The 17,877-nt window shown below is 48.9% G+C and overlaps 1 protein-coding gene across 9 annotated transcripts in view; it reads left to right on the top strand.

Annotated features, from left to right (window-relative positions):
- The window catches only part of NDRG3 (NDRG family member 3), a 117,013-nt gene that overhangs the window by 71,352 nt on the left and 27,784 nt on the right, over positions 1-17,877 (top strand). For 6 of the 9 annotated variants that reach the window (XM_025214670.1, XM_025214669.1, XM_025214671.1 and 3 more), the window contains 6 exons: positions 5,881-5,986; positions 7,326-7,446; positions 9,259-9,321; positions 10,271-10,331; positions 13,564-13,650; positions 14,201-14,257. In XM_025214670.1, the coding sequence (XP_025070455.1) occupies positions 5,881-5,986; positions 7,326-7,446; positions 9,259-9,321; positions 10,271-10,331; positions 13,564-13,650; positions 14,201-14,257 (495 nt within the window). The remainder of the gene's footprint in view (positions 1-5,880; positions 5,987-7,325; positions 7,447-9,258; positions 9,322-10,270; positions 10,332-13,563; positions 13,651-14,200; positions 14,258-17,877) is intronic. The other 3 variants (XM_025214677.1, XM_025214675.1, XM_025214672.1) reach the window with 2 other exon arrangements.

The following is a 17,877-nucleotide window of genomic DNA, read 5'->3' as shown; positions in this document are numbered from 1 at the left end:
CTCCACAATTCAAAAAGGATGTGGAGAAGCTTGAGAGAGTCCAGAAGAGAGCCACATGCATGATCAGAGGTCAGGAAAACAGACCTTATGATGAGAGGCTGAGAGCTGTGGGACTCTTTAGCCTGGAAAAGCGCAGGCTCAGGGGTGATCTGGTGGCTGCTCACCAGAATTTGGGGGAACGTCTGTTCACCAGAGTGCCCCATGGGATGACAAGGTCAAACAGTCACAAACTCCTCCAGGACCATTTCAGTCTGGTGGACATAAGGAAGAACTTCTTTATAGTCCGAGCCCCCAAGGTCTGGAATAGACTGCCTCCAGAGGTGGTTCAAGCACCTACTTTGAACACCTTCAAGAGAAATTTGGATGTTTATCTGGCTGGGATCCTATGACTCCTGCTGACTTCCTGCCCTTGTGGCAGGGGGCTGGACTCGATGATATTCCAAGGTCCCTTCCAGCCCTAGTATCAATGAAATCTATGAAACAGGTCTCAAATCTGATTTTTCATATACATCATAGCCAACGGTAAAACCCCGTGTTATTATTTTCTTTAATAATATACAGCCCTACAAAGGGCTGTATATAAGCACAAGGTTGGAAGCCAGATTGCAAAGAAATGAAAAACTGGAAAAAAATTCTCCCTGCTTTTCTGATCTAGAACAGTAATGGCAATTTCTCCAGTTGGTTTCCCCAGCCAATGATCCTACTAGGTGCCCTCATATCATTCTACCTCTCTCCAGATAATGGACAAGATCAGAAAATTGTTTCTTAGGAATAAGGGCTTCCTAGACCATGGATGGCCAACCTGTGGTACACATGCCACAAGTGGCATGTGCCCATTCTCTGACCACCCAAGGTGTGGCACACATCAGAGCGGGGAGGGGACAGGCAACATAGCAACAGAAAGGACAGGAATCAAAAAGCAGATCAGTCGGGAGCACAGACCGAAAAGGAGAGCATGAGGTTGGGCAAGAGAATCTTGGGGTTGGGCTCGGTATAAATGTTTGGGATAAATATTTCTCTTCAAAAAAGGTAAACTAGTTTATTTCCAGTTCCTGTTTGTCGATGAGAGGTGCTGTAAGGCCTAGGTCCTCGATGTGGTGATGTCTTCCCTGTGTGTGGTTGGGCTAAGGAGGCGCTATTGTTACCTCATTTAGTCACTCTCCTATGTTGCCTTTTTTTCTACCATGACTTTGGTGTTCCTTTTTTTTTCTTTTGCTTGGGAGTTGGTTCCCCAGGGAGATGATCTCAGACTTCCTGGCAAAAACTCTCTGTGGGGCTCCTCCTCCCCTACACCCCATCTACACCTCCCCTACACCCCATCTACACCATGGCTTCTTAATTCCCGCCTGGTCCCACTCTGCCCTGACACACTGAGTCTCACTCGCTGGGCCACGGAGGCTCCAGGGGGAGGACAGCAGGGTGGGGAGCCCTGAGCCCACAGTGGGCAGCCCACGCCCCCCCCACCCCCCATCCCACAGGCTTCACTCCTGCCATGCTACCCATAGGGGAAGGGAAGCCTGGCTCCATGCTCCACTCTGCCACAGCAGCCACCACCTCCCATGGGTGGCAGCTGGGTCTCAGGCACTGCTCTTAGGGACAGGGTGCTGCAGACCCACGTCCCTGGCCCCATAGCCCTGGAAGCTGTAGGTCCCCTCTGGGAGGGCTGGGGGTGTTGGGGAGCTGTGGGTGGGGAGGGAGGGGCACCACCAGGGTCCAGGGAACCATGGGTAGTGAATGAGTGGCACTAGCAGGGCTGGGGGGAGCTGTGGGTGGGGAGTGTGGGGCATCAGTGGCAGGGGGGAGCTTTGGATAGCGAGTGAGGGGCACCAGCAGGGCCAGGGGGCTGTGGATGGGGAGTGAAGAGCACCGGCAGGGTCCAGGGGACCATGGGTGGCGAGTGAGGGACACCAGCAGGGCCTAGGGGACTGTAGGTAGAGAGTGAGGGGCACTGGCAGGGCTGGGAGTCTGTGACTGGGGAGTGAGGGGCACCAGCAGGAGTGGGAGGCTGTGGTTGGGGAGTGAGAGGCAATGGCATAGGCAGGTACTGGCATATCAGGGCTGCTAAGCACCACAAGAAGTGGGGAGGGGACAGCTGCAGCTGGACCTGCATCCTGGTGTGTGAAGGGGACAGGGGGAGCTCTGATTTTCCATGATAAAAACCCAAAATCAAATGCCAAAATATATAGGAAATTACAGTTTATTTTATTATAGTGATTGAGGCACTGGCAGGCTTCCACATTGCTTTAAAATTGTAAATATATCAACAAAACATTGTGTTCAGCTAATACCTATATATGTAGTGGTGTTTCATTTTAATCACGGAAAAATGAGGTGGTGGGGGGTTAATCAGATAATTTGCTGGGTTTTTATCAGATAATATGCTATTTTTAAACAGAGAAAACTAGAATCCCTGCTGATCACCTTGTTCTCCTCTAGGTGCCTCACAATAGATTCTTTCAGGTTCTGCTCCATGGTCTGTCCAGGCATCAAGGTCAGATTGACTATTCTGTAATTCCTCAGATTTTCTTTCTTTTTCTGAAAGATAGGCACAATATTTGCCCTTGTCCAATCATCTGGGACCTCAGCAGAGCTCCGCAAGTTCTCAAAGAGGATAGCCAATGGCTCTGTAATTATCTCAGCCAATTCCTTCAGCCCCCTAGAGTATATCCCATTCAGCCCTGCCCTGTTGAAAGCATCTAGTTTCTGTAAATAGTCCTTAACCTGTTCTTCCACAAATTTAGGCTGTCTCCTTCCTTATCATTAATGACTACAATTTTGCTTTTCATCTGGTAGCTGACTCTATTCTTGAAGTCTGAAGTTAAAAAAAGCATTTAAAACCTCAGCTTTGTCTGCATCATCCATAACTAGGTTGCCTCCTGTATTCAGTAAGGGACATACACTTTCTTTGATCTTTCTCTTACTTGTGACATACTTGTAGAACCCCTTTTTCATTCCTTGCCAGTTGCATCTTAAATCATGTCTTGGCCTTCCTGATTTTTCTCCCTAAATGCCCATGTGATACTCTTATACTCATCCCTAGTACAGGCAGTCCTCGCACTGATAGTGGGTTACGTTCCTGGAAAAGGCACTGTAAATTGAAATGATGCAAGTCAAATCTGATTTTCCCATAGAAATAATGTTATAATAGGGAGTTACATTCCTGACCAAGGGCCTGATGCCCAACTTTTTATAGAAATGACCATAAACACCATATTTAAATCAACTATTTAATCAACTATAAATGATATACACTGTACAGTACAAAGCATTCTAAAGTGTACTGTATATAAATCGATTAAACAGGGTAATACAGTAACTAATCACATAAAATTTGATTTAATCAGAAGTTGAAGGAATACCTTCATCAGGGTCATGGAATTCAGAAGGGCTTCTTTGGGGAGATTTTTGGGGAGACTTAGGGCTACTTGATGGCTTTTTGAGAAACTGATCCAGGGATGTTTGTTTTGCTGCTCTATTTTTCTCACTGTAAATTGCCCTGTAGTGCCATAAGTGCGAGAATCCAGTGCCATAAGTAATAACATGGGTGTAAATTGCGGAGCGCCGTAAGTCGAAATGCCGTAAGTCAAAACTGCCTGTAATATGACCAAGTTTCCACTTTCTTTAGAATTTCTTTTTGAGTTTCAACTCACTGAAGAGTTTGCTGGTTAGCCAGGCTGGTCTCCTGTTGCACTTTCCATTCTTCCATTGCATCAGGGTAATTCCCATGCCCTTAGTACAGCCTCCTTAAAGTATGGCTACCTCTTCTGAACTCTTTTCCCCCCTCAGACTTGCCTCCCAGGGGACTCTGTCCCCTTGTGCTGAAGTTTGTTAGTCTGCTTTTTTGAAATCCAGTCCATCCCTTAGGATCTTGAACTCTGTCACTTTGTCATCGTTATCACACCCTAGTCAATCTTCCAGGAATCTCCATTGTTCTTTACTCCCCCTCTTCCCGCCCCCAACTGCTGCAGCTGGCCACTCAAAACTCTGCTGTCCCTTTTTCTTTCATTTTGTTCACACTTTTTTATCAAAGAACTGCCTTACATTGCTTGTTCAATAAAAGCAACCTTTCTAACAACCAGTTGTATTCTTACTCCCTTAGTCAACCACAAATGCTCATCATGCCCCAATTCCTGGGACCCCCAAAGCATGGGTCCAAGCACTCTCCCTCATCCCAACTCAGGTAAGCACACTGCAGAGTTTAGTCAGTTACAAGCTACTGTGAGGTGCTGGCTAGGTTTGGTTGTCCACTGAAGTTCATCAGCATCCTCAGGCTACTACATGATGGGACCACCACCATCCTTGTCAGTGGATCAGAGACAAACCCATTTACCATCCATACTGGTGTCAAGCAGGACTACATCACCGCCTCAATCCTTTTCTCCATCTATCTTGCTGTGATTTTGATTTTCATCCATGACCGCCTTCCTCCCGGAATTGGGGTTGAGTATCGAATGGACGGTCAGCTTTTCAACCTGCAGCTCCTTCATTGCAAAATGAAAGTTACCAAGACTGGCATCACCAACTTTCAGATGCTGATGACTGTTGTCCTTGTGCACACTGAGACTGATCTGCAGCCCACCCTTGACCTTTTTCAGGTGTCTGTCATAGCCTGGGACTCTCCCTTAATATTGGGAAGACCAAGGTGCTTCATCAGCCTGCCCCAGCACAAGCTGCCCCCCCCAACAAATTACCATTGGTGGAGAGCCCCTGGAAAATGTCAAGCACTTCCCATACCTTGGCAGCCACCTCTCTTAGTTAGTTAGTCTTGATGTAGAAATCAAACATAGCTGTGCCAAACATATTGTGCCAGTGTATCCTTTGGAAAGATGCTTTGCTGTGTCTTTAACAACCGAGATCTGCAGATGGAAACTAAGATCATGGTCTACAATGCAGTGGTTATCTCCATGCTCCTCTATGGGTGTGAGACGTGGGTGACATACTGAAGCCATCTTAAGCTTCTGGAGTGGTTCCACCAGCGTTGCCTCAGGAAGATCCTTCACATTAGATGGGAAGACCACTGCACAATGCCAGCATCCTCTCTGCAGCTAACATAACCAGCATTGAGGCAAAGATCATGAAACATTAACTCTGCTGGGCTGGCTGCTGTGTCTGGATGGCTGACACTTGTCTCCTGAAGCAAGTCCTCTTCTGTCAACTCAGTCATGATAAGAGGACCCGTGGAAGTGCTACAAGGACACCCTGAAAGCATACCTCAAGAAGGGTGGCATCAACCGTACAGACTAGGAAGTCCTGGCTGGTAACAGGTCTCAATGGTGCTGCACTATATACATCAAGCTACAGCCCACTTCAAAGAGAACCGTCTTGCTCAGAAAGCCAAGAAATGGCAGAGGAGAAAGGAAGTACACAACATCCTAGAAAACAGCTGTCTCCCCCCCCCCCCCAAGGCACCACCTATTGTATCAGTGGAAAAACTTGCAAAGCACAGTTTTGACTCTTCAGCCATCTTAAAACTCACCAATAATCCCCTTTCCCCTGCCCCAGTGACATTTTGGAACAGTTCAGTTATGTGAATTGACACAGCGAGAGACTTTTTATAAGTTAATATTGCAGTAGTACATAGAGGTCAGAGCCTCATAATGCTAGATGTTGTGGTAACATAACCTATAACAAACATGTTTCACTTGGAAACATTTCAGTTGGTAGTCTGTCTGTATACTCAGAGGAGCTGCAAGCTAGGTTTGGGTTTTAGCCTATACTAGTGACAAGTTGTGGAGAGAGCCATTTAAATGTGAAACATGGCCCAAGTCTCCTGCCAAGGGCTACTGTCCATGTTTGGGACTCCCTACAGCTCTCAGCAGGAGTCTACTAGCATTGTTCATCATACAGAGCAGCTAGGCTTCTGTTCTTGTCTTTCTGCAGGAGCACAACGTTGAGACTGCTTTTGGAGTTGTGCATGTCACCATGCAGGGCACCCCAAAAGGGAACAGACCTGTTATCCTTACTTACCATGACATTGGCCTTAACCGTAAGTTTTGCTGCACTAAAAGATTCACATGCACTTGCTTACATTGTTTCATCAGTCATGTGAAGGTCCAGTTTCATGTGGCAGCTGGTCAGACACCAGTTACAGTCTAGTGGGGCAATACTGAGTCCCACTAGAAGACAATGCGCTGCAGGGGTGCCACGAAACCCCCTCAGGGGTGCTGCAATGCAGACACTGCCATAGCAGTGGTGACAGCCAGGCAAAAGTGCAGCACACACACACTTTTGCTGCATTAAGGCTCTCTGATAACTTGAAAGTAGACACAGCTGGCTAAGGCCTTTCCCAGTCCAGCTCCTCCCCATCCCCCACCCAAATGTCTCTCCAAGAAGCAGGAGAACTTTTATGATCTTTTCTTCTATGACTGAAGAAAGGTGCTTGTGCCCACAAGCTTGCAATTTTTTTTTTTTTTTTTTTTTTTTTTCCAAAAATCATCAGGACATCAGGAAAAAATTCTTTACAGTGTGGGTTGCCAAAATATGGAATACGCTTCCAAGGGAGGTGGTGCTGTCCCCTTCCTTGGAGGTATTTAAAAGAAGATTGGACAGACACCTGGCTGGGGTCAGATGACCCCATCAATCTTTCCTGCCTGGGGCAGGGGGTCAGACTCAATGATCTAATAGGTCCCGTCCAACCGTAACATCTATGAAACTATGAGTTCTGATTCCTTTCTCCAAGAAGCAGAGGCATATAGGACAGTTCTACCTTTGCACCTCTGCTTTAGGGAGGAGCATGGGGAGGGTCACGCCAGGAAAGTCTACAGTCTGAGCCAGCTCTCTCTGCTTTAGGTTTATCAGAGAGCCCTAATGCAGGAGGAGCATGCGCACATGGCACATGCCCTTTCCGGACTGGCTGTGCAGCAGGCATATGGGGCAATTTATCTGGCAGCAGCAGCATCCAGTTGAGAAGTTGAGACAGCACCAGCAGTGGTGCTGCCATATTAAAAATGTAGTGGAGGGGTGCCCTGACTGAAAAGACTCAGAACTGCTGCTATAGACAGGGTATCTGTTTGCACTGATGTATGCTGTGCAGTGGAGTTGGCTGGACAGTGGTACTAGTGAGGGATTATTTCTGCCCTCTAGACTCCACTCTAGCTGTCCTGGCTGCTGTTTTGGCACTGTTTGCTTCCTAGATTGCAGTTGCTTGGAATTGAACTTATTCCTAAATCACAGCATGCCCCAAGCTGTTAAGCGTCCAAATGATGCAGAGCAGAGCAGTGCATTGGGGAATTGGTGCAGGTAGATGGTACTGCTGTTTGAAAGATGCATCATAGTGGGGTTTAGGGCAGTGATAGGGGCTCATGATTTGTTATTATGTCTTGCAGACAAATCCTGTTTTAATGCATTCTTCAACTTTGAAGACATGCAGGAAATCACCCGGCACTTCGCTGTATGCCATGTGGATGCACCAGGCCAGCAGGAAGGGGCTCCCCCTTTCCCATCTGGGTAAGAACTTCAGGAAGCCCCTTGTCATGTCTAGAGATTTCTCAAACCCCAATTTTGTTGAGATGCCAACATTCCTCCCCACACTGGCAGAAATGGGTGCATGCCCAGCCACCGGAGGAGAGGGATCACTACAGCTTCACAGGGCTTGTGCTGTCTGAGGCAGAGAAGTCGATTACATCAGTAATAGCTAATGCTGGTGGTAGCTTTCTGATTTAGAGCATGCTCTTAAGAGACCTCAAATACTGTACAAATGGTATAAAGCAGGGTGCTTCACCTCCAGCCCACAGGGCTGTATCATCTAGTTCATGGGGCTCCCCATGAGTGCAGATATTTGGCACTGAGGGAGCAGTGACAGCAATTAATGCTGGTGCTCCACACACAGATTTAGCACGTGGGGCCAAGCCAGTACACAGAGTCACTCTGTGACCAAATCGTGTGTGTGAGGTCAGGCCAGTATTCAGGATTGCTCCACAGCCAGATCCAGCATGTGGGACCAGGCTGGGCTTGTGTGGCAGATTGCATCTGTGAACCAACCCCACTTGCCAGTTTAATGCTGGATCTGTCCTGTGGACCAACCCCACCCATGAGATCTGGCCCACAAACTGACCCCATGCCACTTACCTATCATGCAGGGTAGGAAGGTTGAGTACCACTGAGTACCACAGCTCTACCTTTCTATCCTTTGTTCTTCTGATATACATGCCACATCCTACAGTTCTCTCTACATTGTGGCTTCAAGGAATACGATCCATAATGTATAGACATTCTGTAGAGTCCCTGCAAAAAGAGCATTTGGGTATGTGCTAAGTCAGGTGCAGGCAATTATTTCTTGTGAAGGGCCGCTTACCCAGTTTTAGCAAGCTGTAGAGGGCTGTATGGGTAGCCCTGCCCTTTAACAGGTGCCCTGCCCCCGGTTACTGTCTTGGGACCATGTCCCAGGGCCAGCACCAGTGGGGCCCAGAGCGGGGTGCAGGCTGGCAGGAGACTGAAGCCGAGCTGGGCTGCACCAGCAGGGAGAGGGGGGAGCTGGCCTGGCTCCACAGAGCCCCTGCCAGCCGGGACCCCCATACTCCTGCCGCCCTGCTCTGAGCCCCGCCAGCACTGACCCCGGGACACCGATGCAGGCCCAGTGCTCCCACTGACTCTTGCACCTGCTCACTCCCAGCCCTATGGTACAGGTGAGGGACAGCATACAGTCCTGACACCCTGCTCACCAGCAAGGAGGGTGCTGGTGCTAAGCGCAGGGAAAAGTGGCCCCTCTCCCGCCTCATGGCCAGCACTCCTTGCTGCAGCCACTCTCAGCTCACACGAGGCTGTCCTGAGCAGGCACAGGCAGCCCCACATGGGCTGCGAGCAGCTGCAGCGCGTGGGGTGCTGGCCATGGGGTGGAGGAGGGGCTGCTTTTCCCTATGCTCAGCACCAGCTCCTTCCCTGCCCGGGGTCCTCCCCTGCCCTTCCCCTCCACCCCTTCCCCCTTACCTGAGTTTCCCGTGCTTCTGGGGCTTCCGGCTGGGAGGGGCGGGGCCAGGCTGGCCCTGCTGCTGCAGGAGTCCTCCAGGACTCCCCCTGGGTCCTAATGCCCCTGGCTCCTGTCATTTTTGACAGGAACCAAGGACAGATAAATATTAATTTTCTAAATTTTTTAGGGGGCCCGCGGGCTGGATAGAATGGCCTCACGGGCCATATTTTGCCCGCCCCTGAGCTAAGTGGACCATCTTTGGCTTTCCTATCTTTGAATGACTTCGTAGATTCTAATTTAAGATCTGATCACATATTTTGAGGTTCTCTGACTCTTTCTCTCTTGGGTTTTAGATACCAGTACTCTAGCATGGATGAGCTGGCTGAAATGCTACCTGCTGTTCTAACACACCTGAGGTAAGTCTACAGTGGAACTCAGAATTACTTGTTTGGTTACTGCATGTGCATCTATGGAGGATCTGCTGCAACCAGTGGTTGCCCTAAAGAGGCTTGTCCAGCTCATAGCTCACACAGCCTTAGCTGGGGTATACTTCTTTTGGAAAACATGTTCTACTGGCAGTTGCAGTTGATGTCCCATAGCAGGATAAAAGGGGAAATGAACTGTGACCAATCTGAAGAGTGGGGCTAGAGGAGGGTGGCTAACCTGCAGCATAGGTGCCAAAAGTGGCACAGGCAGCCTGTGTGTGTGTGTGTGTGTGTGTGGCATTTCATGGATTGGGGAGGGAACAGGAAGCACAGTGGTATATAGAGTGGGGAGCAGAAAGCAAAGCAACAGATGAGGCTAGGAGCACTGGACAGGGAGCGGGAAGCAGAGCAGCAAATTGGTTGGGGAACAGAAATCAAAGTAGCAGATTGGACAGGGGAAAGGGATCAGAAGGTACAGGGCCAATTTGTGGCTTGTCTGCCAAAAAGTTTGGCCTCTAGTGGACTAGAGCAGCGTTTCTCAACCTGTGGGTCACAGCCCAAAAGTGGGTTGCAAAACCATATGAAAGGGTCACGAACAAACTTTAAAAATGAATCAACACACTTTAAAAATGGATTCTCCTTTAAAGGAGAAAAACCTGGGAAACTGTGGCTTTTCCCTTGCAGGCTGTCAGAGCTTCAGCCTGCAAGGGGCCATTAGTGCCTCTCTCCCCCCGCCCCCCCCCCCCCCCCCGGAGGCTGGCGCCTGGGTGTGGGGGGCAGTGGGTTGGGAATTGAGAGGTACTGGGTCGGGACTGGCCACTGATGTTTACGAACGGGTTCTCGTACAACAAGTTTGAGAGCCACTGGAATAGAGGACTCACAAGTACTTGGGATTTGAGCTTAAATTAACCCTGCTGATTCTGAAGCATCTGTATTTCAGCCTGAAAAGCATCATTGGAATTGGAGTTGGAGCTGGTGCATACATCCTCAGCAGATTTGCAGTAAGTAGCTTTTCAGCTCCTTGTGGTGACTTCTTTGACTTTCCATTCCCCTGTGACCACACAGCCCTTCTGCAGGGCCCAGACAGACGAGCAGAAAGCACAGCATGTCTCCAGATGGCCAAGTGAGAATGACTTCAAGTTCCACAGGGCCTAAACAGAGGTGTTAAACAGCAAGAATTCCTCTGAAGCTTTACTAAATTCAAAGCCTCTCTGGGTAAGCCCCTCTGTATGATAAGCCTTTATCCTTGGCTACTGAAGAAGTCATTTGAGTAAGGAACTGGCACTTACAGGAGAAGAAATAAACAGTCACTGTACCTATCTGAAGGCTTGTCTGTTGTCTTCTGGTCACAGTAGTCTGACACTGGCGATGTGTGTTGGACAAAACAATTGACACAGTGATGGGCTTACTACAAACACAGAATAGAAGAAACTGATCCTTAGTTACAGCCTCATTGCTGAATACATATTTTTTAACCAGCTCAGGGAAGGGACTATTCCTCTCAGTTGGAAACCAGTGGAGGTGGTTAGCTTTACCAATATGTTATAAATAAGACTGCTTCTGATTGGTTGAGTATTTGTACCTGTATATAAAATTATTAAATAAAGCTTTAGTAACCCTTGGCTGAACATTTCAGGGTTATGATTAAAAACAAAGGCAAAGTGCGAAGTTTACAGAAAAACTCACTTTAAGGCCCTGAACGAAGAAGGCTTTGAAATGTATATCATCTGCCACTTAGCACCTCTTATGGCCACCTCTCAGCCTGTACAGGAGTTGGCATGTTGCTACTAGGGGTGCACCGATAAAGATTTTGGGGTCCGATACCGATAGCCGATATTTAAGGAGACATATCAGCTGATACCAATCCGGTATCTGATACAGCTGCCATCAGGTGGTAAGTCCTGTGTGGTGGAAGGTGAGGGAAGGGGCGTAGGGGGGGCACGGGCAGGCGCTGGCCAGCTGGGGTCAGGGTGGGTGGGGTGCAGGACAGAGGTGCGGCTTGTGGGGTGGGGGCAGCTCCTGCTACTGCTTGCACCCCAGGGGGGCAGGGGGTTATGTGCCCCCGGCTCTGCATGGAGCAGGGTAGGCTACAGCTGCAGGGTGGAGCTGGAGCCGGCACTGCATGGGGATTTTCTTGCCAGGGCCTGGGCTCGGAGTGGGCTCTGGTGGTGCTGGGAGGAGGTGGCAGCGACCCCAAATTTCACCGCAGCTCCCAGCCCCTCACTCCCCCCCGCCACAGCCCGCCCTGAACACCCCGCCTCCACCCAAGTGCTGGGAAAAGCTTGTGCTGCGCTGGGCAGCAGTGTGGGGCTGGGAGCAGATCTGTGGCGAAATTTGGGCTGCCTGTAGCCTTCTTCCACCACCGCCAGAGCCCACTCCGAGCCCAGCCCCTGGCAAGAAAAGCCCTGCGCAGCACCAGCTCTGCAGCTCACCCCTTGCCATGCAGATCCAGGGGCACATGCCTCCCAACCCCCCGGGGTGCAAGCAGTGACAGGAGCTGCTCCCACCCCACGAGCCACGCTTCTGTCCCACACACACCCCCCTCCCCTGCCCCAGCTGGGCAGCTCCTGCCCCTGCCATCACCACGCAGGGTGTTGATCTGCCTCCCATGCCCCTTCCCTCCCTCCTCCCTTTCTGACTTACCAGCTGGAGGCAACTCTCTATGCTGCCGGCTTTGCTCCATGCTGCGCTGTGGCTGCACGCAGCACGGGCATTTATCAGCCAAATTATTGGCCGCATTGGGCCAATATTTGATAGAGACAATTTTCTTTATATCGGTACCAATCCGATATTGAACCAATATATTGGTGTACCTCTAGTTGCTACCCATTTTGAAAACAGTTTCATTGCCAACAACCTATATATGAAACAGAGTCTTGTCCAATGCAAAGGATCACTAGCTGGGGCAGGGATGGAGCACCGCTACCCACCACCCTGAGCCGCTGCCTTCCAGGAGCAGGGGCGGGAGGGGGGCGAGGACAGCAGCTCCCCTCTGGGCCACACAGGCACCACCTGCCCATCCGGACATGGGGGTGGTTGGGGAGCTTGTACACGGTGGCCACTGCCACCATCCACCACCCTGTGCGGCCACCGAATGTGAGACTCCCACCCCCTACCTGCTCCACCAGAAATGTACCCAGAAGGGGTACACTCATTAAAAAAGGTTGAAAACCCCTGCCCTATTCCATTCTCATGATAGGCAGCAGTAGTGTTGTGGAATCTTGGCATAAGCCTGTATATTTAATTTAATCTTTGAAGGAAAAATCCAGTTTTTAAATCCTGCAGTTCAGATTTTAAAACAATATAAGCAGTTTTGCTGTGGTGAAAGACCAATAGTCCAAGCAGGCTGGGAAAGACATCAGGGACCAGCAGATGGCTACGTTTGCTTCTTGCTGCCAGTGATTTCAATTTTAACTTAATATTGGTCACAGGTATGAGGGGCATGTCTGGCTGCCGTATAAAATGTACTTATTAAATGGTTTTAACATATTGTAGTCTCTTCCAGTCAGAGACGCATATGCTAGCAGAGCAGTGTAGACATTGTGCATGTACTGCCTCCTGTCCCCATGCCTGATTTTAAATCCATTTCACTACTTCTTCTAACTGTTCTACAGTGAAGACATTCTAGGTCTCTGTTGAGGACTCTGATTACTGATCACGCATTGTGGTGAAAATTGCACCCTCTGCTGGAATTCAATACGGAAGACAGCACCTGGGTAGATAGGTATTTGGCTCCCACCCTGCTGGAATTTACAGGGAATTGCATACCGGGCTTAATTTGTTCGAAAGCCCAGTGCATGCAAACACTGACACAATGCTCCAAAATAAACAAGTTTAAATGTTATAAACCTGTTTAAGTTAATTAGGATTAAATCCCGTGACATGTACAGGGTCCCCTTCTGCTTTGGGCCTGCACTCACAGAAAGTGGAATGATGCAATGGCAAGAACTGGGTTTCTCTTCTAGTTTTCTTTCCAGCTTCCAGGCTTGACTTTCAGAAGTTTACCACATTTTTCTGTTTCAGTTTCCCCTCACCTAAATGGGGCAAAGCTACTGCTTAGGTGCTCAGGAATACTGATCATGACCATCCCACACAAGTTTTCAGTTAGTTTTATTTCTTATTTTGTTGCGTCTTCATTTCACAATGTTTCCTTGCCTTCAGACCTATTTTTTCTCTCCCTGACTTAAAAATTCGTCGCACACTGCTCAGTATGCACATGCTGTCTCATTTCAGCTGAATCACCCAGACTTGGTGGAAGGGATTGTGCTTATTAATATTGATCCATGTGCAAAAGGCTGGATTGACTGGGCAACAGCCAAGGTGAGACGCTTCTTTCTCTAAGTGTACCCTCCTTGCAGTGCCTGAAGGGGGATGTGTATTTTACAAAGAAAATAGACCTGGCAGGAAGTTTGTCAGAGTGCAGACTGCAGTCCTTCATGCTGCTACCTTGCAGCCTCCCTGAAGGCTGAGTTTGCTACTGTTCACATGATCAGGCAGGATAGGTTTGGTCACACATAAATGGGAAACCATGGAATACAACAGGAAGCAAGATAGTTATTCAGCAGTTAGCTTTCCTTTGGGTTAGTGCTGCGCTCAAGCCCTTGTGTGGCAGGTGGGATATGCAACATCTTTTTTGACTATGGTATTAGTCTGCAGTTGCAGGGTTTTTTTTTAAAGATCTAGCCTTCTCCAGACAGCTATATCCTATGTATTCCTCTTACATGAACCAAACTCCTCTCAAATTTTTTGGAAATCATTTCCCATCCTTTATAGCTAGTTCTGCATTTTATTATTTCACTGTGTTTACTTTTCAAGATTTATGTAGATATTTGTAGCGAAATAGCATGAAATGGTTTTGTTTCCTCTTTAGCTTTCAGGCTGGACAACCAACATAGTGGACATTGCCTTGGCTCACCATTTTGGTCATGTAAGTAATTTTTTACTGCAGAGTTGCCAGTACTAGTGAAATGTATGCTTTGTCCTTTGTACTTATATCTACTCCTCCAAAGAGGGGGTTACCACAGACCAGTCCTAGCTTCTCAACTGGGCAACCCTGCAACCAGGACTTTGTGCCCTTGACATCTATCCACATCCTATCACCTGCCCTCTTTGCTGATTTAGTTCATTCCTTAGATCAGGGAAGGAAATGAAATGAAAATTCCACTCTCTCGTAAAAATTCCTAGTGCCTTGCTTGCATCTAAGAAGCAATTACCACATACAGATGCCAGTCTCACAGCTGAAATCTTGTCTGCGTTTAGGAACTTGTTGAGAAGCAGCAGTTCATTGGCCACCAGTGCAAATTTGAGCCTTAAAGACAAAAATCTCATCTCCCATTTTTCTGTGATTCCAGTGCAAAACAAGTCTCCACTGGCTTCTGGCAAAAGCAGAAAAAATATAATGTTCAGTTCTCTCCCTGTTTCTTACTATGAAACCTTTATGTTCTAGGAATTTACCTAAGGAACATCTCTGAATTTGGGTGGAGCTAGGAAGTTTTCTTGTTTTAGCCTATAACAGGATCTAGCCCCTTAGGGGTGGCCATGCATCTCCTGCCCTACTCTGGCTCTCTAGGTATTCTCCCCTTTTTCCCCACCTGCCATGCCTTTGTTGGAATAGTTTGATTGCAAAAAGGGAGGTTGTCCCAGAGTCCCAAAGCAAGCCCTCTGTGGCACTGCATCCAGAAGGGCCCCCTCGGACCCCACTATCCCCAATTTAGCCACTTAGGCTAAGTGGGCCATGGGCCCTCCTGGCCCATCTGTGCCCCAGGGCATCTGTTGCTTTATGAGCTTTGTGACCTCCAGCCACCCCCGTAGTTAAATCTATGCCTTGCAGCTGTTACCACTTAATATTTAGGTGGAGCGCTTTGTTCCCCAGTCAGTGTCCAGTCACTTCAGGCCTCCACACCCTTGTTGAAGCCTTAGCTATCTCAGCCTCCGCTCCTTTCCTCTCGCTGGTTCCATTTAGCCTAGGCCTAGTGCACTGTACCTGGCTTCTGGGCTCCAACCCCTGTCTTGCTGTATCGGACTCTGGGCCTCTGACCCTAACTCTGACCTCCTTAGGCACTGGCCCCTAGACATGTCTCTATCCTTCTCAGGCTCCAGCCCTAGCCTTCTTGGCTTCAGGCCACCTTTCCTCTCCCTATCCCTCTTGCCTAGGCTTTGGCCCTCTCAGCCTCTGCCTGCTTTCACCTTGAGCCCAGCCCCCGGCAGGGCCCAAAACCTTCTCATGCCCCTTGATCACCACTGTGGTTTGAGCCCCTGTCCCTGGGCAGGCGCAAGCCCTTGTGCTCCCTGCACTGTGATCTCTGACCTCCACTACCAGTCACAAGCCAGCCCACTGGTGAATCAAACAAAAAATGTAAGCAGTCTGGCTATAACTAAAACTCTTAACTCACTGGCTGTATACCAAAACCCCTACCCATTCTGGGTCCTAGTCCTCTGCCAGCCCACATCTCCTTATTTTCTGTTTTTAGGCATAGCACAATTGCAGCCAGTCACCCAGCAACAGCCATCTTGCTGCAGAGCTGTTCCACCTGCAGGGACAGACATTTTGCTTGGCTTAGGCCCTGGGCTTATATAGCTCTCACGCCCTGCCCTTTCCAGTCAGGTGGCCCTCCAGTCACCCACAGGGCTTTACAATTAGGACCTAATGACTAACTCCTGGGAAGTTTGCAACTGCTGCTCTGACTGCTTTAGCAGTTCTAGCTGCCTGTAGCGGGGATCTGCCCAACTTACTATTGCAGAGCAACTAGCCCTGCAATAGGTACTCATAGCCTCTGGTTTTTCCCCTGGCTGCCTGTTCTTCTGCAGCTAGCTCAGCAAGGGCAATGTTTCTCCCACCTGGGAAACCTCCCTGTTGCTGCTTCTCCCCTTAAAGTAACAGGAGCCTCTGGCTCCCTGTTACATAGCCAAATCACTTGGCTTTTCCATCACTTATTTCTTTGGCTTGTTTCTTGGCTTTTCCATTGCTTGTTTCTTTCAGAAATGGAGTGATTGGGGCAAGTTCTGAAAATCAATGTCCTGGTAAATAGAGGTATTCTAAGACACAGTGTTCTGATGGAGATCCTTGTATCCAGATTTTTTCCTTCTGGTCTTTGGCTTTAGAAAACAATCACTTGATTCCAGGCATGACTACTTTAGCAGCTATTCAGTAAAGGGAAAGTTGCTATAAAATTTCTTTTTTTGGACTAACAAGCTGCTGTAGATAGGAGTGGTAAGTTGAGTTAGGCTTTAAGACCCACAGAAGGCCATAGAAGTTGTTTAGCTAGTGATTAAAGTTGCCCCAAGACCCGACATGTTGTTGGCTTACTAAGGGAGTCTCAGATAATCATATGCTTTGTGCATGCTTGCCCTGGCATTTCTCCAGACAGGTATACTGAGGAGACCAGCAGGTTCCATTGAGTTCAGTGGAAGTATCTGTGTAATCCAGAGGTATTAGGATGATAGTGAAATAACATGAACCAGCTGAGAGGGAGTTTGCCTAAGACCTGCTGTGAGGAGAGGAGGAGCAGCTCAGCAGTGGAACTCTACTGTAAGAAGGCTTTTCTGGGAGGTGGTGGTCTGAAGACCAGAAATTCTAGGTGCCTGACTTGTGGTGTCTGTGCATTTGACTTGTTCTTGTTATGGAGTGACTACTTGACAGGCTTTGTGCTTGTTGCTCTGTGTCAAGTGGCCCCCTGGGGGGGGCTGTGAACAGGTTTCAAGGGGGTCAGCCCAGTCTGGCGTGGCACAGGGAGGAGCCGCCTCATACCCCTGGGGCTGAGGCGAGTCCTGAGGAAGGGGCAAGGGTGGGCCTGGGTCCACCCAACCTAGGCCCACAGTCTCCATCTTGCAGGCAGCGCTGTGGGTGAGGCTCCATGCTGCTGCTGCTCAGGTGATTGGGGCCCCAGGGCTCCCTGCCACCGAGCCTCACCCGCTGCACCTAGGCTCTGTGTATGGGCTTGGGGAGTATGGCAGTTGTTTTGACACAGATGGGCCATGGAGTTTTTAAAGCATTCTAGGAGGAGCCTCAGGAAGAAAAAGGTTGAGAACCCCTGCTCTAGGGAGCATAAGAGGCATAAATAGAGATGGGATCAGCAGTTGTTACTTGCACAGGATGTACTGTGTTTGTGTTCCTCCCAGGGAGTCTAGAAACATTTCATTTGCACTGAGAGTAAGTTGGTGTCCCGTCTTTGAGGAAAAGACTGAAGAGTTGGAAACACAGCTGTCTATGCTGCATACTATCAGGGAAAATGAAGAATCCTTGGATAGAAATCATGAGAAGCTGGCAAAGGAGAGGCCAAAGAGAAAAGAAGAGAAGTATCAGCATGTGCCTGCCAGAAGGTGAGGTCCCCTGAATTCAAAAGGAACAGATTGAAGTTAACCACTTTCAGGCACTCTGCAGTATTGCAGCTGGAAAAAAGCAGAAGTGAAGACACTGGCAGGCAAAGATTAGAGGGCCCAGCAGTCTAAAAGGAAAGAAATGCAGGGCCCCAGGGATGGGAGGGCTCCAAGAGCACTTCACCAAGAAGGAAGAAGAGAGGGGTGGTTTTTGGTGACTCCTTTCTGCAG

This window comes from Alligator sinensis, unplaced genomic scaffold (genome assembly GCF_000455745.1).
Source record: "Alligator sinensis unplaced genomic scaffold, ASM45574v1 scaffold249_1, whole genome shotgun sequence".
In the NCBI taxonomy this organism is placed as follows: Eukaryota; Metazoa; Chordata; order Crocodylia; family Alligatoridae; genus Alligator; species Alligator sinensis.
Note: the sequence above shows the minus strand (reverse complement) of the source record. Positions and strands in the feature narration are given on the sequence as shown.